General features: G+C 39.8%; 1 protein-coding gene across 7 annotated transcripts; it reads left to right on the top strand.

Annotated features, from left to right (window-relative positions):
- Positions 1 to 5,120: 5,120 nt before the first annotated feature.
- Positions 5,121 to 14,242, top strand: LOC112905138. Of its 7 annotated transcripts, XM_025976949.1 has the most exons (3): positions 5,121 to 5,344; positions 5,422 to 5,583; positions 10,809 to 14,242. In XM_025976949.1, the coding sequence occupies exon 3, from the start codon at positions 11,897 to 11,899 to the stop codon at positions 13,106 to 13,108; it is 1,212 nt and encodes a 403-aa protein (XP_025832734.1). In that variant the 5' UTR covers positions 5,121 to 5,344; positions 5,422 to 5,583; positions 10,809 to 11,896; the 3' UTR covers positions 13,109 to 14,242. The 7 variants fall into 7 exon arrangements, with proteins under 7 accessions (XP_025832734.1, XP_025832739.1, XP_025832740.1 ...); XM_025976954.1 differs by having other exon boundaries at positions 5,121 to 5,583; XM_025976955.1 differs by lacking the exon at positions 10,809 to 14,242 and adding an exon at positions 6,601 to 7,042 and having other exon boundaries at positions 5,121 to 5,583.
- Positions 14,243 to 25,749: the final 11,507 nt, after the last annotated feature.

A 25,749-nucleotide genomic window follows, 5' to 3' on the forward strand; every position in this document is an offset into this window, starting at 1 on the left:
AGGGGGTTCACTCATACCCCTGCGGAAAGTCCGGTCTTCTTTATGAGATCGACGATACCCACACACTTTCCTGCCTACTCAGCACTACAGGAGAAAAAGGGCGTCATCTCTTTCGCTCCATTATGCTGACACCATCCTTGTACTAAATTTCTTTCTCATTACCTTTCCTTTCCCTTCCCTCCCAAACTTTCCTTTTCCTCACCTTTGACCTTGACACACTTCTTCACATATATATACCACTGTTACATGTTGTTATTATTAAATCTACTTCGACATTACATCATCATTTATTTCAGAACAAATTGTAGTATATACATGTTTACGCTCCATCAACATTTATGATATTATTACAAATTTCCCTCACATAACCTTCTTCAAATATACTCTCCCTCCTTAAATGATGGTTATGGGTGCAAACAAATTCGCAACTGCAAATCTCACCGCACCATCCGCAATGAATGTGGACTTCGTCGTGGAGGTGAACTTCTAACATCCACAAATTCGACACTCGCGTACACAACGATATTATTCTACCATTATTGGCTCCATACCGGCAACTCCCACACATAGGTAGATAACGAACATTATTCCTATCGCAGTACAACACGTAAGCAGAACATGCTTTATAGTTAATTTTGCACTCAAACAGTTTACGGGCTACGCTCCACTCTTTCATCCGACTGATGTCACTTACATACCTCATTGCTTTATTTTCACTGTACTGCTGTCTATCCACGTAGTCTCCTCGATGTAACACGACATTACGATGTACTTCGTCCAAAACCTCCATATATTCAACAATATTCCAATGTTGTACGTCTTCTACACCATCACACACTTCATGGATACAGTTGCCGCTACTTACATCCATTATCACACTTCAATTTTCATACTTCTAACTTTTATGTGTAACACTTTGGTTGTCTTTCATTTATACTCCCTTCCACTCAACCACCTTTTTTCCTCCTCCTAAACGTATCTCTACTTCTTTCCCTCTCTCCAACAAATAATTTCTTTTCAAAATCCGCATTCATTCTAGTATAAATTCAACAATATAAGTATTAATAATTATACTCACTGACATCGCCTAGAGCCAATAACATCATGTGACCAGTAACAGCAACCGTTTAACAGTAACCATTTAACATTTACACGTTTACGATCGATGACGTTTCGTCAGTTACCTACTCCTCTGTGCTAGAATCGGTTATCTTACCCTACTGGGAGGAGGAGTTACATCCAGCAACCTTTGCCTCTACCTATGGATTGTACCACCGGCCATGACACATCCAATTAGTATATAAGCTCATGATTTTCTCATTCAAACAACAGTTTACTTTATAGGTCAAACCTATGTAACTTGTTCATTTGGCATCAATAGTGTGTAATTAATAAAATATTAAGGGTAATAACGGTTCCTGAAAACCGAACCAAATAAATTTGTTAAGACAAAGTGTTTTTTAAAATTCCATTCGAATATCGTACGTTTTAACTATACGATGACATCCATCCGTTACGTATAGATACAAGTTGAAAAATTTATGAAGACTATAATAAATACAGAAGAAATGAAATACTGAAGTTTTACAAAGAACTCTATGCAAAACAGAAGGAGATAGGAGAAAATCGTGTTCGAATAGCGAATGAAAACAGATACACCCGAAATTGAAGACTTTTATAGAAACAAAAAAACCGAAACAAACTTAAAAATAAAGTTAAGAAAATGTAAAACATTTCACAAATGAACACATCACTTATGTTGTTAGATAATTAGAATGGCAACTAATGAAAAAGCATTACTGAAAGACAAAATGAGTTCACTAGTTTAGCACATACAATCTCTAACCAATATAAAGAAAATTTACAACAATTGGGAAATTACACGAAGAGTATAACAGAAAATTTAAATAAAATAAATGAAAGAACATAGTCATACATAAATGCACAATTCTGTCTTAACATTTTGAACGTTTTGATAGAAAAGGTTTTACTAATAGAAAGGTCAATTACTTTCAGTAATGAAAATCACCTAGACCTTGAACTAATTTCTCTTGATACCTTTTCTGAAATTAAACAGCATCTTCTTTTAACACATTTCCTAAGCAGACAATGCAATACCTAAATTCTTCTAATTTATATGAGGGTTTTTTTTATTAAATAATTATTTAAGATGAATTCCTATGGACCAACAAGGAAGGACAACGAACTAATGGTCTACTAGTTTTCAAGAATGCCAGAAGTGATGTTTGTGAGTTAAACGAAAGTCTACATTCGTCAAAAGTGTTACAGACAAAAGTGTCTCTATTCAATATAAATACTCGTGTCCAAAATTACTTCTTCACTTATACAGGTGTATTGGTCCGCGAGACATCTCCTTTGTGAGTTACTTTTCAAATTTTGTTGTGTAATGACGTAAATAAATTTAAAGCGGACTTTAGGAAGTTAGCAATTTTTAAAACGCATAACAGTAGAAATAGTTAGAGAGCTATTTTTGAAATTAATCCTGTTAAAAATGTTAATAAGCCAATTTATGTGAATTGGCAGCGGGTTTTCATTAGGGACAATTTTTCATTGTTACAGTGCTTCCAATGTTACGAATTATCAAAAAATTGTATGGTTGAAAAACAGATTTGCGGTTAATGTGGCGCGAAACACAGTTTCAAGGGCTGTAAATCAAAAACTACCTCGTGCGTGGTTTGTATTCGGCCCAAAAAGGTCAAAAAACAAGTGCCTATTAGTACTGATCATGACGCCAAGAGCCAGTCTTGGCCGACAATGAATTGAATAAAAAATTCTATTTCAGCAAATATAGATTTTTATGGAAATTAAAACCCATAAAACTAACCCCGACGCGGCTTTGGTTTTAAATTTTAGCCAAATTAATTTAGGTAAGGACAAGGCGGCTACTAGCAATCTCTTAAAGGTAATTTTATATAAAAAAAACTAGACATTCGTTTTGTACAAGAACCTGCGATCAATAGATCGAAAGTTGTTGGTTTTTCTAAAAAAAAAATGTTTCTTGAGATAATATAAATATCATTGAAACTACCGTAAATACCATAACAATGGTTCTTGTTAATGTCTGTTTACCACCCGCGAGGTCGAACGTTGACGACATAATAATGTCGAATCTACTTTTGTTGGACATCGCGGGTCAAGTTTTGTTGATTTAACGTTAGTAAATTTTAATGCATTAAATTTAATAAAAAATTGGCTTTTATCGGACGAAGAAACACTCCCACAAATTAATCACGTTGCAGATTTCGTTTGATAAAAACGAAACTAATATCGCTGACCGTAGATTTTGTAATAAAAAAGCAAATAAGTAAATTTTTCGGACAGTTTTAGGGATGTTTTATGTCAGAACGCGCAAATTTTCTACTTGACTGCATAGTTACAGCGTGTGCTTCAATGCCACTTAAAAAACCATTCGCGAAAAGTGTACGGTAACAGGAAGAAAGATATCAGCCAGCTGTTTTTGGTCTGATATTGGGCGATTATCAGATGGGCTGGGGGCCTCGAAAATGTCCCGATATGTGTCCTCTACTAGTTTGAGCGGTGGGTGTTCGGAAGAAGGGACGATTTTGCGGCATGAGAAAATAATGTCCGCAAGAGTTGTTTTGTTACGTACGAACAGATCTTGGGCGTTTTTAAAGGCGCTGGACCGTAGTTTTTATTAATTTTGTTCTTACTTTCAAGTCTTCTGTGTGTGGGTTTTTTCTGGATATCTCTTGAAGGTATGCATCAACTCTTGATATCAGCCTTTCCCTGGATGGGTCTATAATTGTATAAGATATCAGATCCCTTAGGGAGGAGTGTTTATCAGGATCCAGCTCAACGAGAGCGCCTTGAAGAGATGAATATGTTAATCGATTGCGCTCAGTGCCGGACAACTGATTTGGGGAAGCGTTCTGTGAAGATTTTTGAAGATTGCCATTGCTGGAGTCAGCTGAAGAGTTCGAATCAGACAGAGAGCAACTCACTTCGCAGCGGATCTTCTTATGTAATGAATAGATTGGTAAGAGATACGATAGGTTTTCTGGGTCTAGAAGGGCCAGCGATTTGAGAGCAGTGCATTCCTGGAGAAGATGCAATTGGAAGAATAGCCTCAGGCGTGGTTATTGGCATACAGGTAAGTGTAATCTCTTTTTCAGATATTCTAGCAGGAATAGTTAGGAATGTATCGTTGGAAGTATTTCCATCGCCTTTAGATATAGAGGACGGCGAACAATATAGCGTACGAGTAAGAAGTTTAACAAGTTTAAGTTGATCCATTGGTGTTTTAACATGGTGAACGTAGGTCATGCTGTCTTCGTAATTGTCCCTAGAGGTCGTATGGGGCTTAGTAAGCGACAAAGTGCTTTCTGCATCCGCAGGGGTGAATGAGCAGGCTAAGGAACTAATGAGCCTACCAGAAGAAGCTTCGGCTTTTTGTTTGGGGCTCGGCTGTTGAGGGTGGAGAGTAGTACCCGTAGGATTACGCAGAGGGCTGCAATCCGCCTTAGAAGGTACGGATTACATTCGAATTTTTTCCTTAGCGCGATCCAGATAATCTTTATATTCAAGCTTCTCTCGCCTGTGCCTAATTTGATGTTTGGTTAGGATAGTAAAAGTAAAAAACTCTTCCCGGGTCTCCCGACGGCGTCTGCGGGTCCTTATGGGTTACCCCAAGGAACTCTCATGCGAGGGCCCGACTTGTTAACGGTTCCGCTGCCGAGTTCCGGAATAGGAACCGGATTCCTTTTCGCCCGTCGGACGTGAACGGACTGCTTATCATGGTTCAATAAACACGCCACATCGACATCGGCTTTCGCCTAGGGCTTAGGATCGACTGACTCGTCTGCAACGGCTGTTCACACGAAACCTTTCTCCACATCAGTCCTCCAGGACCTCTCTGAAGTATTTGCTACTATGTACCACCAAGATCTGCGCCAACGGCAGCTCCAGACCGCTCTGCGCTCACCATCGTGACCCTCCTCCTCGTCAGAGCTTCGTGACGCGACCGCTACGACCGCGCAGCTCCTCCTGCTGACGGCAGAGTATAAGCACGACGCTACAGCGCCATCCATTTTCAGGGCTAGTAACTTCGACAGTTCGCATCGCGCAGTAGAGCCATTCGGTTGTGCGATGTCCGAGAGAATCGTAATGCCACGCCCATCGAACCGAGTGAAGACGAACGAGTTAGTCAGTTATGCGAGTGAAAGCAGTGTGATGGAGTGCAGCTCCGAGTCCGCGAAACGAAAAAAGACAACTCCATGGTGTGATGACGAGCCGGAGTGCGTTAGTGCTGTGGAAAGTAAAAAAATGCGTCGTAGTGATAACGGAGAAACGTGTCAAACATTCGGTAAGTACCCAGAATACACTATGCCCGCTAATGCGGGGCATCTTTTTAAGGTAATTCGGGAGTTAATACCTTTGAAGGCAGAGACCATTAAAGTTGCGGACCGACGGATTATTCGGGATACGGCGGACCAGCTGATGGAGGAGCTCGTCCAAATGGCCGGAGTTGTGAAAGAACATCGTCATACCATCGCAAGGAACGACGCGGAAGTAAAAGAGACCAAGGAAAACACCACAAAAGAAGTACGTACGCCTAGTTTTTCGTATGCGGATAAGCTTAGGGCAGGGAAAATCCTTGCAATAAGCAATAGGGTAAGCGAAAATACATTCCCAGTTAGGATAGAAGCCAAAAAAGTAGGGAATGATGCAAAAAATATGAGGAAAGTTGTCATGCGCTCGGTAGACCCGATAAAAGATAATATCGTGGTTAAAAATGTTAGGGCTACGAAACGAAGGTGTCTTGGTACTCGATTGCGCCAGGAAGGAAGACGCGAAAAAAAAAATAAAAAATCACTATTAATTAAAGCGAAAGTCGATATTGCGGTAAAGAATATAAAAAAAACGGTGGCCTAGAGTTAGGGTTTATAGAATCAACAAAGAGTTAAACGCGGACGATTTACACGAAACGATCTTAGGTCATAGTGATTTTATAGATAGTTTTTATGGTAAGGATGTTAACAAGTTTAAAGCGGACTTTGGATACTTATCAAAAAAGTGTAAGGTAAATGAGCAGATTTGCGGTAAATGTAGCGGTAAACACCGTTTCAACGACTGTAAATCTAAAACTACCTCGTGTGTAGTTTATGTCAGGTCTAATAAGGATAAAAAACACGCGCCCGTTAGTGCAAATCATGACGCCAAAAGAGTAGTCTTGCCCGACGGTGAAAAGAATTAAAAACTCTATTCTAGCAAGTATAGATTTTTATGGAAACTAAAAACCATAAAAATAACCTCGACGCGGATTTCGTTTTAAATTTTGGCCAAATTAATTTAGGGAAGGGCAAGGCGGCTACTAGCAATCTCTTGAAGGTTATTTTAGATAAAAAATTAGATATTTGTTTTGTACAAGAACCTACGGTCAATAGATCGAAAGTTGTTAGTTTTGCTAAAAATAACTTGGTAACTTATAAATCGTGTAATATTCCTATAGTAGCTGTTGTAAATATTTCAAATACTTCTTGTTTATTTTTAGAAAGTATTTCTTGTGATAATATAATTGTTGTTGAAATTGAAATGAAATGAATATGATTTTTTTTGCAGATGGATAAGGCGTTATTCATTTGACTTTTTTATTGTTTGCAGTCAGCGTCGAACCAAGGTTTCTTATTAGCATTTTCTGTCTTTTCAAAAAATCGAGGATCGCATTAATAAGACTGTCGTTCATATTATCGACGGAATCAAAAATTTTACAGACGTCCGGGTGGAACGCAGGTTGATCTTTAAATTCTGTTGCGCGGTTATCTCTCCATATCAATTTCTCCATTAGGTTGTCCTGAGTCTCATTCAAAATTTTATCAAACGTTATAATGATAGGAAAATGATCTGATCGCGTTGTAAATTGAAGAACTTTAAAATCTCTCAATAAATGTAAACTATTCGACGAGCACCAAAAAAGATCAACTACACTTTTTCCATTATAAGCAATGTGCGTATAATTCGCGGGGGTGTCACTACGCGACCTACCGCTTAATACCAAAAGATCGTGTTTCTCCATCAAATGGGTCAATTCTCTACCTTTAGACATCGCCAATGTATCTTGTGACTTTCTATCGCAGAAAAAATTTTAATTTAGCAATTCCGCTGAGTATGGATTCAAATGACCAATTCTACAGTTCAAATCTCCCCCGATAAAGATAGGAGTACCTTGGTAATTAAAAGAAAGTAACAATAAATTTTCATCAAGATCATTTAAAGTATGTGTAATTTCATTCAACGGAGGAATATAAACAGAAATCAGTAAAAAACTGTTTCGAATTGGATTCTACATATAATAAAATGTTTTTTTGACTGAATAATTTTAAGTGTAGTTTTTTGTTATCATAAAATATTATAAGAACGTCAGTAGGCCTCCCGAATCTACCCAGTCGAGTTGCCGGACTAGCTACAAAACCAGTGAAAGGAAACGGTACAAACGAAGGGTTGTCCGTAAGCCAAGTTTCGCATACACAGAGTATATCCGATCTACCTACAACGCCGAGGATGTCACTCAAGTTCTTGTAGCCTTGCAGGTTCCAAAAGATAAGGTTGAGTGTAGTTGGATTTGCTCCTTGAACTGCATCCTGATTGTGGATCCTCCTCGGAGTAGCGTGTTGCCCATGATCAGTAGGTTGGCGGGTAACTCTTGACAGGTCATGGGACCTGGTGCACTACCGCATTGACAGTTGGTGAAAGTCGCAGGGTGCATTCTGTGAACTGCGCCCTGCGATTGGTCAAGATTTGCGACGGATATCTCAGTGCGAAGCTCGTATGGCGTAACTGACGAGTGTACCTGTGTAGACGACTGAGACCACAGCCCGTGAGCTGAGGATTACGATGCCGCAGCAATTCTGTTGCAAAACCCGTGGGTTGCTACAGGGATGGTGTCCTGGGTGGTCATGAAGGAACACAACCCGTGAGTTGTATTTTGATGCTTTGGGGGAGGCAACGCAAAATATTCGGTGTAGGGCCTGTGTTGTGAAATTGAAGCATTAACGGAATCCGAGATCAGCGGATTGCGATGTCGTTTGGAGTCAGTAACAATGGCCTGTTCGCCAAATCGTAGTTGATTAGTGTAAAGTGGGGTGGGGATGCGTGGAGAAGTGACTTCTCTAGATAAGAGCACAGCTGTCCGACGTGACTGCTGGCTGCCGAACTCTCCCAAACGCTCATGTCATGTCTCGATTGCGATGGTCGTTTCGCTCTCGCTTTGCTCTGTTTGATCCTCACTGTTTACACTGTGCAGGGCTTTTACAAAGTTGGTTCGTAGGGACGCATTTATTTCCTCCACATCGGGTACTTTGAATAGCATCAGATTACTCGCACGATCTCTGTTTTTAAGATTATCAATTTCCGTTTGTAGATTCACGATTTGGGCTTTCATGGCGTGTATTTCTTCGCATATTGGTTTTATTTTCGCATTCTCAGCTCTCACGGAATCCATTTCACCATCAATTCTCTGCACGTGGCCTAGAATTTGATAGATTTCTTCTTCCATGGTCAGGTTCACTGGAAGTTCAGCAACCGAAGAAAGGTGTCCCGTCGTCATCTCATCTCAATCCCGTTGAACTCACTTTTCACGAAAAGAGAAATAAACAATACGACACTCCACACTTTCGACTCAAAATTCGATATATTATTTGCTCTGATATGAGGCGGAATCAAAACACGTCCGTTCGCTCGAAAGGTCAAAGCCGAACTCCAACAATACAGTATGTTACGAACAAAGGGAAAGAAATTTCACACAGAACTGCGGCGGCGGCAAGATTAACTAGGGGTTTCAGACTTTTTGCTGATCTACCACGCGACAACGACATTATTAATGTACAACTACAGGACCGAAATCTCGAACGACGTGTCAACCTGGTGGACACTACGCATCAAGCGGACATGGACAATTTCCGGTTTACGGAAGGAGTCCAAAATGACTACGAGACTGTCTGCTATACAGATGGATCGATATTGGACGACGGTCGAGCTGGAGGATCTTTCATACTCTACCACGGCGATACGGAAATTCATCGGGAAAATTTTACCCTCGCGGAAAATAGTACTATCCTTCAGTGCGAAATTGTAGCACTACGACAGGCAGTAACACATCAACAGGGGCAAACGAACATAATGAAGGAGTGCTCCATCGTAACGGACAGCATGTCTGTTTAGACGGCTCTTCGCAACATGAAACAACCGATCGCTTTCTTCGCGGTCAACTAGGCAGCCGAAATTTCCCTACGATTCCATTGGATACCGTCGCATTCTGGTAATGCGAAAAACGACGCTGCGGATGAATTAGCGAAGGCCGCGGCCACTGACCAGGCGACAGCACCCATCCACGACCTGGTGCCCAGAGCAGTCGTAAAACGACGATTGCGCACTTTCTCTCAGAAGGCTTGGAGAGAACGATGGAAGACTGCTACAACCAGAAGGACTACGGCGAGTTTCTTACCGGAACCCTGTTATGACAGGAAAATCACCGGAAATTTCGACTTCCACATGGTTCAACTGATGAAAGGACACGGGAATTATAAATCATATCTTAAGCGTATCAGCAAAATCGAGGACGACGTTTGCAAATGCGGTGGCACCGATACGACGGAATACGTCCTGTTCGAGTGCGACTTAGTTGAACAACATCGCGGTGCCGCCGACCGGGCCCTCACGAATCGCGGCTTAAGGTGGGCGACTACTTTCGACGATAACGTGAGTCATTCACAACAAGATAGCTACGTGTGTGTTCGACGTTGTGCTACCAAAGTAATTGCTATTAACCGGGATAAACAAAATTAAAATTTCGCGAGATATTGTATTCGGGGTTTATGTAAATATGTATATATAAACTTTCAACTGCGAACTTCGATTCGAACTGTATTTTTTTTATTTTGTATATAATTTTTCCTGTCTTTTAATGTAAATGCTTATGTATACATTGGGCGATGCTTCGGCACTAAAATGAAAAGCAGTACGGTATATTAAACATTCTTGCTAGTTCTAATTTGATTCCATTTGACTATCGAAATATTGCTGTCATGATGGTGCCGAAGCAACGTAATGGGTAAGAGTTCGTAGTGGTCTAGTTAGGTTTTTCTGGGTTTCCCCAACCCTTGCAGCGAATGTTGGACCACATGTAAATATTTCCCAGGCTGCACAGAAGCGAGCTCTAATTCTCCTAGTAGTACATTTTTCTTTTCTGTAAACACTTTCATATGCGGTATTTTAATTTTCATCGGATGCCCCGATACGAATATGCAAAACAGTTGCACAATAAATTTATTTGTATTTTATTCTCAATACATAAGTTCTAATCATGTGGAAACATCGTTTTGCGTATTCCAAACGGGACATCCTAACTCAATGTAAGTATGATTAATGCAGGCCCTCCTCCCTCTCTGCTCACGATTAAATTGTCTCTTACGTAAAATAAACAATAAAATTACTTTAGAAGGTTCAGGTGTTTTTTCTCCCGGGAAAAGAGCAGACGGAGGGGAAAAAGTAGAGATTGTAGTTATATCGAGTTGATAAGTTCATTTTTAGTTTTATTCTTATATAATTAAAATAGCCCATAAATACCTTTTGTAAATATATTATTTCGAATGGGCCGAAGGAACGCGAACGTGTGTCGCTAACGCGAGCGAGTGCGGGCCCGCGATGGAATCCACTATCGAATCGATGAAACGTAAAAACTCTGATTTACCGTGGAGTGACGAAGTTTCAGAAACTTCAGAAAACAAAAAAACCTAAGCGGCAAATTAAACGAGAATTTACTTCTGTTATAGGTTCTCTTCCTAAGGACGAAATGTTGACCAACGCGAGACGTTTTTACAAAACAGTAAGAGCTCTAACTAAGCGAATAGAATAATTAAGCGCGCGGAATATAGTCGCGTTTTTCGGAAATATAAAGAACTACTTGAAAAAACGAGAACCAATAAATTCAGGGAATTTTGCACTCGAAACTCCGAAAAGGACCCGTGGGGAACGTCCTATAAAGTAAACAGCAATTATACAAAAAACACACGGGACACCGCCAAATATATTTTAGATTCTTTTTTCCCGTCGGACAATCCAGATACGGACAATCAATCCCATCGTCATATTCGCGAGATTGCAATCCGGGATAATTTTAATGAAGAAAACGAGTTTTTTAAGGAAATGACATGCGGAAATTGAACGGGCTTTGAACAGAATGAACATGCGAAAAGCACCAAGACTCGACGGCGTTACTTCCGATGCAGCCCTGGTAGCATTTCAGACCGCTCAGGATGTTTTTATTAACATTTTTAACGAGTGTTTTAAATTTAGCGTTTTTTCAAAATGCTGGAAAGAGCAACAGGTAAAAATTATTCCAAAACCGGGTAAACGCGACTTTCAAAACGTAAAAAGTTTTCGGCCTATTAGCTTACTACCGATTGTAGGCAAAGCTTTAGACAGAATTTTCACTACGCGATTACAATTCGAAATTAATAAAAAAGGAGATATCAATAGTAATCAGTACGGGTTCGTAGCCGGTCGGTCCACCACAGACGCTGTAACTGCAGTCATAAAGAGTATAAAAATCTCACGCGAAAATGACAATTACGTCCCTACTATTGCGATAGATATTTTTGGGAGCCTTCGACAATGCTTGGTGGCCGCGAATTATTTTCGAATTACAAAGACGTAACATTTCGGGAACATTAATCAAATTATTGCAAAATTATTTTAGCGACAGAACCGCTGTCGTTACTATTAGTTCGCATTGAGTAGCCGAAGCAAGCGGTTGTGGGATGTCGGAAGGCCAGCGAGTAGCCACGCCTACCAGTGCAAGTCGTGTTCGGTTCAGTTCGATTACTAGTGTCGCGAGCGAATCGAGTGCGCGCAAGAGTCCATGAAGCGGAAAAATTCACAATGGTGCGATGACGAGCCCGAATTCGCGAAACGGTCGGATAATAAAAAACCAAAACGTCGGGACAGCGGGGAATTAACACATGTCAGGGGAAGTCTGCCGGAAGACATGTTGAGCGGTGACGCGAGGCGATTTTTTAAAATCATTCAGGTGTTGGTTCCGATGAAGGCGGAAACTATAAAAGTAGCAGACAGGAAAGTAATCAGGGAAACGGCCGATCTATTAATGAAGAGTTTGGTCCAAATGGCGGGAGTTGTTAAGGAGCTGCGACATACAATCTCCAAAAAAGACGAAGAAATAAAACAAGCCAGGGAGTCAGCAACAAAAACTGTAAGTACTCCGCCATTAATGTCTTATTCTGATAGGTTAAAGTCAGGGAATAATGTACCACTTAAGCCGCGAGTAAACGAAACCTCTTTTCCGGTACAGATCGGGTCTAAAAAAGCAGGTAAGGACTCAGACTTTATTAAAGAAGTAGTAATGCGCACGGTAGATCCCATAAAAAACAACATTGCCGTGAAAAATGTTAGGGCTACAAAATCGGGAAATATAGTTATAGATTGTGCTAGGCAAGAAGACGCAGAGAAAATAAAATTGTCGCTTTCTGTGCAGGCTAAAGACGAAGTAGAAGTCAAAGACATTAAAAAACGGTGGCCAAGTGTCAGGATTGATAGGATCAGCAAAGAACTAAACGCTAGGGACATCCATGAGACTATTTTAGGGCACAACGACTTTATAGATGAATATTGCGGAAATGACGTAAACAAATTTAAGACACATTTCAGACAATTAGCTGTTTTCGAGACCGGCGGCAATAAAGAAACTTACAGCGCAGATTTCGAAGTTAATCCCACACTTAGGGTTAAAATGTTGGATAGGCCAATTTATTTAAATTGGCAAAGAGTCTGGGTTAGGGACCACTTTTCAATGTTGCAGTGCTTTCAGTGCTACGACTTTGGCCATCTCTCCAAAAACTGCAAAATAAAGGAACAATTATGCGGTAAATGCGGCGGAAAGCACCATTCCAAAGATTGTAAATCAAAAACTACGTCATGTGTAGTGTGCGTCCGGTCTAACAAAGATAAAAAGCGTGCTCCGGTAAACACCGATCACGACGCGAAAAGTAGCTCTTGCCCCACAATGAATAGAATAAGAAACTCTATTCTATCTAACATAGATTTTTATGGTAACTAAAAACCATAAAAATAACCCCGACGCGGATTTCGTTTTAAATTTCGGCCAAATTAATTTAGGTAAGGGCAAGGCGGCTACTAGCAATCTCTTGAAAATTATTTTAGAAAAAAAATTAGATATTTGTTTTGTACAGGAACCTACGGTCAATAGATCGAAAATTGTAGGTTTTTCTAAAAATAACTTGGTAATTTATAAATTGTGTAAAGTTCCTAAAGTAGCTGTTATTGTAAATAACTCAAATATTTCTTGTTTATTTTTAGAAAGTATTTCTTGCGATAATATAATTGTTGTTGAAATTACCGTAAATACCATAACGATAGTTCTTGTTAATGTCTATTTACCACCTGCGGGGTCGAACGCCGACGAGAACAAGTTTCTCGAACGCCTTAATTACGTTTTCTCAGAACTCGACCAAACAAGACCTATTGTTATGGCAGGTGATTTTAATGCGAAAAATTATATTTGGGGCAGTCCGATAAATGACAATAGAGGTAATAATATTTTGGAAATATTTGAAAATAATAACTTTATCGTTTTAAATAATAATGTCGAACCTACTTTTGTTGGACATCGCGGGTCAAGTTTTGTTGATTTAACGTTAGCAAATTTTAATGCATTAACTTTAATAAAAAATTGGCATTTATCGGACGAAGAAACACTTTCTGACCACAAATTAATCACGTGGCAGGTTTCGTTTGAGAAAAACGAAACTAATATCGTTGACCGTAGGTTTTGTAATAAAAAAGCAAATTGGCAAACATTTTCGGACAGTTTTAGGGATAGCATAGGAAATATAGTACTAATCGACGAAAATGACATTTCAGAACGCGCAAACTTTTTAAATGACTGCATAGTTACAGCGTGCGAGGCTTCTATGCCACTTAAAAAACATTTCGCAAAAAGTGTACCGTGGTGGACCAAACAACTTACCGAAAAAAGGTCCCAATCGCGGAAAATTAGACGTTCTTTTCAGCGCGAAAAAAATCAAGCGGCACGAGAGATCAAGCGCGCGGAATACAACCGTGTGTTCCGTGAATATAAGGAGCTTTTAGAAAAAACTAGGGCAAATAAATTTAGGGAATTTTGTACGAGGGACTCTGAAAAGGACCCGTGGGGAACAGCATACAAGGTCATCCGCGGAAAAAACACAAATAGGTCTTCAATCCAAAATTTAAAGTTGCCCGACGGCACGTACACAAAAAACACAAGGGACACCGCGGAGTTTATTTTAGATTCCTTTTTCCCGTCGGACGACCGCGGCACGGATAGTGAATCGCATCAGCGAGTTCGCACGGCCGCACAAAATTTAATTGATAACGACCCATTTTTTAAGGACATTACGTACGCGGAAATTGAACGCGCCGCAAGCAGGATGAACCCGCGGAAAGCACCGGGACTCGACGGGATAACTTCCGACGCAGCCCTGGTAGCATTTCAGACCGCACCGGACGTTTTTATAAAAATTTTTAACGATTGTTTTAAAAAGGGCATTTTTCCAGCTTGCTGGAAAAAACAGTCCGTAAAAATTATTCCAAAGCCGGGTCAAAGGAATTTTAGCGAGGTAAAAAGTTTTAGGCCTATTAGTTTACTACCTATAGTTGGCAAAATTTTAGACAGGATATTCACTACGCGATTACAATTTGAAATTAGTAAAAATGGCGGATTAAATAAAAATCAATATGGGTTCGTTCCAGGACGGTCCACCACAGACGCTGTAAATGCAGTCATAACAAGTATAAAAAACTCTCGCGATAACGATAACTACGTCGCTGCTATTGCACTAGACATTTCAGGAGCCTTTGACAACGCTTGGTGGCCGCGTATAATTTTGGAATTAAAAAAGCGTAATATTTCAGGGACTTTAGTTAATTTATTGCAAAATTATTTCAGTAACAGAACAGCTGTTGTCGCAATTTCCGGTACTGCTATTGTAAAGGATGTTGAACGGGGTTGTCCACAAGGCTCGTGCTCCGGGCCATTATTGTGGAACATCCTGTACAACACTATTTTCGATATTCAATTACCGGCGGGGTCGAAAATATTTTCATTTGCCGACGACACATTGCTTGTCGTCGAAGCGCGTCAATATAAAGTTTTGAAAAGTACTGTAAACCAAGCACTCGGTATGTTGTCAAATTGGGCGGACGATCTAAAGTTAAAATTTAACGAGGAGAAAACAGAAGCGCTGTTTTTTGGGAAAAATATTAATCAACAGAGACCTGCTTTTAATTTCAACGGGCGTTTCGTACATTGCTCTGAGAGCATAAAATATCTAGGTATTTTTATTGATGAAAAATTGTCGTGGAAACCTCATATACAGTATGTCACGAACAAGGGGAAAGAAATTTCACACAAAATTGCCGCGGCGACAAGATTAACTTGGGGTTTCAGGGGCGCGGCTTTATCAAAAGTATATGAGGGCGCGGTACAATCGGCCATGCTGTACGGAGCACTGATTTGGGCAGATGGGTGTAAAGTAAGAGAATGCAGGTCTCTTTTAAGCGCGCAAAGAACTTTAGTTGTAAAAGCAGCGGCGGCGTATCGCACCGTATCCACGGAAGCGGCCTTCGTCGTGAGTAGAGTACTGCCGTTTGATTTGTTGTTGCAGGAAACAGCTAAAAAGTACAGACTTTTTGCTGATCAACCACGCGACAACGACATTATTGATGTACAACTCCAGGACCGACAGCTCGAACGACGTGTCAACCTAGCGGACGCTACGCACCCGGCGGATATGGACAATTTCCGGTTTACGGAAGGAGTCCAAAATGCATACGAGACTGTCTGCTATACGGATGGATCGAGATTGGACGACGGACGAGCTGGAGGATCTTTCATACTCTACCACGGCGATACGGAAATTCATCGGGAAAATTTCACCCTCGCGGAAAATAGTACTATCTTTCAGTGCGAAATGGTAGCACTACGACAAGCAGTAACACATCTACAGGGGCAAACGGACATAATCAAGGAGTGCTCCATCGTGACGGATAGCCTGTCTGTTTTGACGGCTCTTCGCAATATGAAACAACCGACCGCTTTACAAGTGGAGACGTGGGAACTCGCAATCAACTTGTCCTCCGAAATTTCCATACGTTTCCATTGGACACCGTCGCATTCTGGTAATGCGAAAAACGACGCTGCGGATGAATTTGCGAAGGCCGCCGCCACTGACCAGGCGACAGCACCCATCTACGACCTGGTGCCCAGAGCAGTCGTTAAATGACGATTGCGTACTTTGTCTCTGGAGGCTTGGAAGGAACGATGGAGGACTGCTACAACCGGAAGGACTACGGCGAGCTTCTTACCGGAACCCTGTTACGACAGGAAGATCACCGGGAATTTCGACTTCTACATGGTTCAACTGATGACAGGACACGGGAATTTTAAATCATATCTGAAGCGTATCGGCAAAATCGAGGATATTTGCGAATGCGGTGGCACCGATACGGCGGAACACGTCCTGTTCGAGTGCGACCTAGTTGAACAACATCGCGGCGCCGCCGTCCGGGCCCTCGCGATTCACGGCTTAAGGTGGCCGACCAACTATCGGGAGGTCACACAGCTGTGGAACGAAAGGGACTGGTGGGACGCATTTCGGACATTTTCGGGTCGTGTCGAAAAATTAAAAGTTGACAATTAAAATGCCCTTGTGTTGTGCGCGCTCTGTACTCGTGTTCGCGCCCGTTTGCTTCGGTTTCGCGTTCGGTTAGCGTTCGGTTTCCCGTTTTTCGATTGTTCGCGGTCGCGGTCGCGTACGCGTCCCCGTGGAGCCACTCTGGAGTCAAAACGACGCGGAAGACTGAAGCCTGCGCATCCACATCACCCAGCCACGGACCATACCGAGAAGGCGACCAACAGGATAGCGGACATGGAACAGCACCGCGTCGGTTGCGGACCGGAAGAGCCTGGAAGACTGAAGCCTGCGCCCCCAAACGGCCCACCCCGTTGTCAAACACAAGCGCGGCGGAATGGAACAGCACCAGGACTCGGAACCTCCAAAACATTTGGCTTCGGGAAAGTGCGAGCCTCCACTCGAACGTTCGTTGCGTCAAATTATCATTCTCGCGTGTTCTCTTTCGACAATAGCGTTAGTTACTCACCACGGGATAGCTACGTGCGCGTTCGATGTTGTGCTACCAAAGTGATTGCTATTAACCGGGACAAACAAAATTCAAAATTTCGCGATAAATTATATTCGGGGTTTATGTAAATATGTATATATGAATTTTCGGTTGTGAACTTCGGTTCAATGTTCTATTATTTTGTATATATTTTTCTGTCTTTAAATGTAATACATATGTATACATAGGGCGATGCTTCAGCACTAAAACGAAATGCATTACGGTATATTAAACATTTTGTTAGTTTTATTTTGATTCCATTCGACTGGCAAAATATTGCTGTCGTATTGGTGCCGAAGCAACGTTATGGGTAAGAGTTTGTAGTGGTCTGGTTGGGTTTTTCTGGGTTTCCCCAACCCTTGCAGCGAATGCTGGACCACATGTAAATATTTCCCAGGCTGCACTGAAGCGAACTCTAACTCTCCTAGTGGTACATTTTACTTTTGTAAATATTTTCATATGCGATATTTTAATTTTCACCGGATGTTCCGATACGAATATGCAATACATTTGTACAATTAATTTAGTTACATTCTATTTTTAATAAATAAATTCCACGTGTGGAAACACCGTATTGCATGTTCGAAACGGGGCATCTTAACTCAATGTAAGTATAATTAATGCAGGCCCTCCTCCCTCTCTGCTCACCAATAAATTGTCTTATGTAAAAATAAACAATAAAATTACTTTCGAAGGTTCTGGTGTTTTTCTCCCGCGAAAAGAGCAGACGGAGGGGAAAAAGTAGAGATTGTAGTTATATCGAGTTAATTAGTTATTTTTAATTTATTGTTAGTTTTATTCTTATAATTAAAATAGCGCATATTATCTTTTGTAAATATCTTAGTTCGAAAGACCGCCGCTGTAGTACCGAAAGGTGGAGCAGCGGCACCATGTAAATATTTTCATTAATAAATCATACTGTCGTTACTATTGACGATAGCGTATAACGGGGAAGAGACGGCTGAACTGCCGAAGTTCGAAGCTTTCGTCGAGCCCAAAAAGAGCTGGCCAAACCACGCGTCCAAGGCGTACATTGACATTCACAAAGAATTGTTGACCAACCTGCCCAAGCGGGTCAAGGGGGAGATGGTCGAAATGTGCCAAGCAAACACAGTAGGTGCGGCCGCGACGACTCTACAACAGACCCAGGCGAAAAGATGGGTATCACACCACTGGCCAGAGAGGGAAGAGCACAGCTACGACGCGGGCAGTGACTGGAGGAAAGCTATGCTCGACAAGGTCGACTTGGAGTCATTTCGGTTCGGCATACCGCGCAAATGCTCACCGAAGAGGACATAGCCGGACGTAAGGGGGTACCATTTTTCATCGCACGTCGCCTAGGCGGGACGAAGCGACTCGGCCCTTATGTGAAGCCGGAACAGTGGGGCAAGTATCAAAGTACCGAGGACCAATTCCTACCGATGACAGCAAACGCATACGAGCTCCAGACACTGAGTTGGTGCGTGACATCCATAGCTCCCTTCCATGGAACGAGCAAATCCCTCAAACCGGCGAGGATGCTATACATCTACATGGGCAACGGAGCAGGCAAAACCCACATTACCAAGCTAGCCACAGACGCCCAAGATCTCGACATGGTTGGATATGGGTCAATTCGCCAGAGAGCAGACGCCGCATGGTACAAGAGCTGCTTCGAGCCGTTCACCAGGGTAATGGAGGAGCTGCTGAGGACGGCGTGGACTAGGTGCCCCGTGCTACTGGGACAGGTTGCTCCAAGCCTAATGCTGGAAGCGGCACGCAGATGCGGAATCGGACTGGACATAGCAAGCTTCGACCCTGGGAAGAACATCAGGAAGAGCAGGCTGTTGGCGCGGAGAGACTCGGATGCAGGCCGTGTCGAGAGACGGTTAAAGCGGAGCAATGCAGGATACGCAGAGGCCAGCGAGCTGGGAGCGACCACGCTGCACAACGTTCCCGAACTACTTAGCCGCATCCACGCATATGCAGCAACAACAAGGGTGGAACTGGACAAAGTGTGCACAGGAGAGGTGCGGGTTCCCGCAAAATTTGTGTACGACTACAGTGGGCCACTCTCCAGAAGGCTGGAGATAGAAAAAGAAGACTAAACACAACCAGCAATGCCCTCGGACAGGTGACTCCAAACTTTTGCATATGCCGACAGCAGAGATGGTTGCGGATATTTTAACGAAATCATTAGGTTTCAAGAAACATAAGTTCATTCTCGACAAATTAAATATGAAGTAGTAGCAATGTGTTAGAGGTTTGTCGTCTGCGACCATGACTGCAAAAAATTATTAAGTTTTCTGTTATCATTGTTTGTATGTTTTTTCTTTGTTTGAAGCACCATAAACATTGAGGGAGAATGTTGTGTATTTAATCTTTTAGCTGCTTCATAGAAGGGTAGTCTTTGAATTTAATATATCGATGATTTGTGTGTCATCTAGGCTAGACGCTAGAGCATGTGTTTATGTTTTGTCTCGGTTCGACCGATTTGTTTATTATTTCTGCTCCAGCTTCTATGCCTTCTTAAGTTATTTTGTAAGAGTAGTCGTAAGTTTGCCTTCAAACTATAATATGGTTTTTTTATGTTCATCCTAAATGTAATCTGTATTATTGGACTTTTGCATTTGCTTTTAAGAACCATTGTTCCACGCACTGCCGCATCAACTTGTTAACACACTGAAACTAATTCTAAATTTTTCTGGAATAATCTAACTTTTGTTAGGGGTAATCCGTCATTTGACTTGACTTGATATTAAAAAGTGATAATTTAATCAAGTTACTGTTGTGAACTGAAGAGTCTTTTAATCGTCGGAGTCGGTGCTCTCCTGTTGCGCCTCCGTGAATAAGTTTAAATTTTGTAGTTGAGAAGTTAATGAACTACATGGCTCTTCAGAATCATTCTCTGAACAAATTTCGGCTAATAATTTAATTACTTGTTGTTTCTTAAGTTTTAAACACGAATCTCGGTTGTGAAATTATCTTTGTATCTTTTTGTTGAAGGGGGGGGTTAGTTTTAAAATTTTGATTATAATTTTCCTTCTTAAGTTTTTCTCTAATTTTATCAGTTTTGGGGGGATTTTCACCTCTAAGTTGTCTAGAGACAGCGTTATTGACTTGTCTTAATTTAAATCCTTCTTCAATATTTTTAGCTTCTTCGAAACATTTACGTAAAGTTTTGAAATTTTTAGCTTTTAATACATTACTGATTGTAGAAGGTAATTTTGAAAGATAAGCAGAAATTACTAATTTTTCTACAAAGTCTGAGGCTTTGTCCAGAATAGTGGACCTTAAAATTGCGTCTTTTAATTTAGCAACATCGTGATATAAATTTTGGGCCGAATTATCTTTTGGAACCAAGTCATGGTGCACATTTCTAACATGCTGTTCAAAAGATTTATCGTCCTCATATGTGTCTATCACAAATTCAAAAATATCTGTTATCGAGTATAAACTGCGATTTTGTAATAATATACGGGGTTCACCCTGAATTTTCGCGAGAATGAAATTCCCTACGATATCTTTTTGTGAATCATTACATAAATTAATTAAATTATCTAAAACTTTAGACCAGTCAGTTAAGGAAATACCATTTTCATCTCCATTAAACACGGGTAAATTATTCAACAATGTTGTAAAAATTGAACCTGAAATTTTATTCGTACTGGTGGGGTTTGAGATTTTTCCGGTTATAAACACGTAATAAATTCGTTTAAAGCACTGGATACAATTAAAAACTACTCACCAGATGATTAGGAGAAAAGATGCTCGATGCATAGAATTGATTTCTGTTGGAATTCCTTGTCAGCTAATTTAGTCACGGGTGTATGTGGTTGTGACAGCTCATATGGGTCATTAACTACTAATGACGTGAAAGTAAAAAGGAGTCTATATTGTTAGAACATAACAGTATAAATAAGCGACAGCGAACTTTCGAGTTCTGTTTTTGTAAATTATGTAAATATTTTTCGTGTGTTTTATATTTCACAATATGCAGAGATTAAAATAATGGGAAAGAAATCAGAGCAACCAACAGTGAGTACCCCTTTTATTAAAAACGGTGGTCATATTTCCTTTGCGGATAAAGTTAAATTAAATAAAGCGAGTTTCGTAAAAAAACGTTCGAGAATCAACATTCGCGATTAGTATCGAAAATAAAGGGAAAACAGCACAAGAAACAAAAACGATTATAGAAAATTGCGTTGATCCCGTGGAAGCTAATATAGGTATTAATAAAATTAAACAAACAAAAACAGGTGCGGTCACGCCCACCGGGCCAATCAATCGCAGGCATTCGATTTCGAACAACAACAGCGAGTGCGTTGTTAATGTTACCGCAATGGACTTCTCGCAGGGTCCATTAAACGTAAAAATTATCGTTCTGTAGAGGACATTATTAACGCGGTCGAAACTAAAAAACCTAAGCGGCGAGATAGTGGAGAATTCACACAAGTGCGAGGAGATTTACCGGCAGATTGTTTAAGTTCGGACGCGACAAAATTTTATAAAATAATAAGACATTTAGTGCCAATGAAAGCCGATACAATTAAGGTATCGGATAGGAAAACAATTCGCGAGACAGCGGATTTACTAATGGAAAGAATGGTGCAAATGGCGGGTGTCGTTAAAGACCCGACTAGAATTTATAAGGGGCATGTAGCGTGCGGGCCTCATGAGGCAAACGAGGGGCATGCCGATATAGGGATTGCCCCGTAGATTCCTCATGAAAGCCCCACCAAAAAACAGTGGTGATACTAAAATGAGGATTGCCTTATGCCTTATCTTTCATATGGGCCTTGAGGGGCAAACCTCACATGTACAAACTTACAATTAAATCTACCTTAAGGGTGGATGAGGCAAATCCTTTGAAAATACCCTCGGTAAAATGGAAAACTTTTAATAATAATTATTATTAGACACCGGAAGCATTAGATCGAACAACGGTAAAACGATTGCAGCTTAAAGTATTATATTGACTACAAAAGAGCCCAATAACACATTCTTACTTAAGAGCAAACAAATACAAATAACTGATGTATGTATCTATTTCTCCAAATGAAGATATAAATTGTATTGAAACTTGTGGAAAAGTACTGCGAAAAAAAATCCGTATCCATGCGATGCTAAATATTAAGAAATGCATAGTTTCTGCAAACAATGAAAATATCGCTACCCGTAAAATCATAGAAGTTGATAAAAATAAAATGTGTTACACCGTTGCTACATGTGTAAATGTGAATACAGTGAGCATTTTTTGTTTTTCAATTTGTTTTTTGTTTTGCCGATTTTAAACACCATACCTGTTACCTTATCTAACATACGTTTTTAATCTACTCTGTTCTGTGAAATGCATTGTTTATGTTTATATTTTTCAACGGATGTTGAACACTATTGCTTTCTGTCTAGCGTCTAGCCCAGCAACCCAGCATTAAAAAATATTATTATTAGCATACATAAGATTATTAGTTTAATTTTAATTTCTGAGCTCACAGTTTGGTTCGACCTACTCACAGTAATTAGATGATAATAATTTTTTTAGTGTAATAACTGTTGTAAAAAATTCATCCCCATGAATATTCATAATAGCGCATTAAAAACGGTTGCGGATTACAAACATAGGTTGATTTGTAAAAAAAAAAGAAAAAAGAGATCGACATAGCGCCTTCGCGCACTGCTTTAAAGTGCAGGAACATATCAAGAAGCTAGTGAGTGTCAGTTGGAATATTTGCTTATTCTACATAAAGCGAAGAGACAGCATAATCGAAGGCTGCTGATGATGTCAACCTTTTTAGAAAAACATTTAAGCATTATTCCGAAAATGATTGTAAATAAGGGTAAGTAAAATTACCATCGAATTTATCATTAATGAATCTTATCTATACACACTGAGAAGAAAAGACGTTTCGATACTATTAAGCTCCTGTATATAAAGAAATGAACACATTTTTTTATTCTTATTGTTCATAATCCGTCAAAAATTATTTATAATATTTTAAATTTATAGATCATGAACTATCATCACAAAAGGCATAAGGAAATAAATCAACAAGTGAAAACAACCACTTAAAAGTTCAAATTAACTTCCAAAAGTGCAACGAAAACAATTGCTACGCTAAAAGTGTTTTAATAGAACATTTTTAAATAGCTGAATTGTAATTTCTGTTCTTATGAATGATTTTTGTATTTTGTTTTCGTTTTTAGATGAAGAAAATAGTAACCATTCTTCCACCTCAGATGACGAAAGTTGTAACCTTGCAACAACGAAAAAGGAAAAGAAAATTAACAATAAAAACATCATAAGAAAGTCTTGAATATCATCGTCAAGTAGATTTGATTAAGTAATTCAATAACACCGACTCCTCAAGAAGAATCACATGAGAATTTAAATCTATTGACATCATGTCCGTCGACGAGTAAATATAAAACTAAACAATGCGAAGTTGCTTAATTTAGTAGGTATTAGAATAAGTTTGAATAATTTAGTCTTGGTTATTAATATTTGTACAATTTGAACAATATAATTATTTATAATTACCTACTCTTTCATTGATAATAATTTTGATTAATAATAATTATACAAAAGCCTAAACTTTTTTTTACTAATCTTTGGTCTGTATGAAATTTTCTCATTGGTAAAATATGTTTCTCAATCAATTTTGTATTTTTTTTTTCATTCAATATTCCAAAAATTTTTAATGGGGTAGCAATAATTTTTCCCCGCGGGGGCCACATGCGGCATTCCTGATAAGGGGCAAATGCGGCATTCCCGATGAGGCCCACATGCGGCATTCCTGATGAGGCGCAAATGCGGCAAGNAAATATGTTTCTCAATCAATTTTGTATTTTTTTCATTAATTATAAAGTTCATTTTTCCAAAAAATTTCCTGATGAGGCGCAAATGCGGTAAGGCGTTATATACCCCTATCTTGCACTAAGGGGCAAACTCATGGGGCCCACAAGAGGGAGTGTGGCTGCCCTTTAGGGACCCTACCTGCACCCCCTCAAAATTTTAGTCGGGGAGCTACGGCACACTATTTCGAAGCAGGAAAAAGAACTGAAGGAAAAAAGGGAACAAAAAACCTTAGTATAAACACAACTTTCACATTTCACGGGATAGGTTAAAAGCAGGAAACAAAGTAGTGGCAAAAACGCGTGTTAATAAAAAGTCTTTTCCGGTTAGAATAGAATACAGGAAGGAAGGAAAAAGTGCGGACTTCGTAAAAAAGATAGTCATGAAAACGATCGACCTAATTAAAAATAACATTGCGGTTAAGAATATAAGGGCTACTAAATCAGGCGATATTGTAGTAGATTGTGCGAGAAAAGAAGACGCGGATAAAATTAAGAAATCGTTATTTATTAAAGCCAAGGAGGAAGTCACAGTTAGGGAAATAAAAAAACGTTGGCCTAGAGTAAGGAGAAATAGAATCAACAGAGAATTAAACGCGGAACATTTACATAAAACAATTTTGGGGCACAATGATTTTAATGATGAATTTTGCGGCAATGATATAAATAAGTTTAAATCCGATTTTAAACAACTCGCGGTATTTAAAACCCGCGGCAACAGGGACAGCTATATCGCCATTTTCGAGGTAAATCCGCTCTTGAGACAAAAAATGTTAGATAGGCCTATTTATTTAAATTGGCAACGAGTTTTTATCCGGGATCAATTCCCGCCTTTGCAGTGTTTTCAATGTTATGATTACGGACACTTATCGAAAAACTGTAAAGTTAGGGATCAAATTCGCGGTAAATGCGGCGGTAAACATAGGTTTAGCGAATGCAAGTCGAGTAAAACGATTTGCATTGTACGTTAGATTCAACAAGGACACAAAAAATGGGCAGGTCAATACAGAACACGACGCGAAAAGCATGTCTTCCCTACGATGAATAGGATTAAAAATTTTATTCTAGTCAATATCGATTTTTATGGACAATAACTGAAATAAACTTAGGAAAGTGCAAGGCGGCTACTAGCAATCTTTTGAAAGTAATTTCCGATAAAAATTAGTGCAGGAACCTAGAGTCAATAGGTCGAAAATTATTGGTTTTTCTAAAAGTTCATTAATAATATCTAAAGAAGCTAATTTTCCTAAAAGTACTATTGTTGTAAACAATACAGACATAAATTGTTTGTTTCTAGTGAAATTACGGTTAATACCGATCACTTAATTCTCATTAGTGTCTATTTACCACCAGCAGGGCCGAACGTCGACAACACATTTATCGATCGACTTAATTACATTTTCGCTGAAATAGACTATCGGGCAAAGCCAGTAATTGTCGCTGGAGATTTCAATGCAAAGAATTCAGTTTGGGGAAGTAAAATGAATGATAATAGGGGAATAAAAAAAGATTTTTTTGAGAATAAAATTTAACAGTTTTAAATGACAATTCCGAACCAACATTTGTATGACATAGCGGGTCAAGTTTTCTGGATATAACGCTGTTAATTATGAAGCGTTAAAGCTAATAAAAGACTGGTACATAGTCGACGAAAAAACACTTTCAGATGATAAATTAATTTTTTGG

Source organism: Agrilus planipennis, unplaced genomic scaffold (assembly GCF_000699045.2).
Source record: "Agrilus planipennis isolate EAB-ADULT unplaced genomic scaffold, Apla_2.0 scaffold398, whole genome shotgun sequence".
Lineage (NCBI taxonomy): Eukaryota > Metazoa > Arthropoda > Insecta > Coleoptera > Buprestidae > Agrilus > Agrilus planipennis.

Excerpts from the sequence above, each read along its gene's own strand:
- LOC112905138 (XM_025976949.1), top strand. The coding sequence starts at position 11,897 with ATGAAGCGGAAAAATTCACAATGGTGCGATGACGAGCCCGAATTCGCG.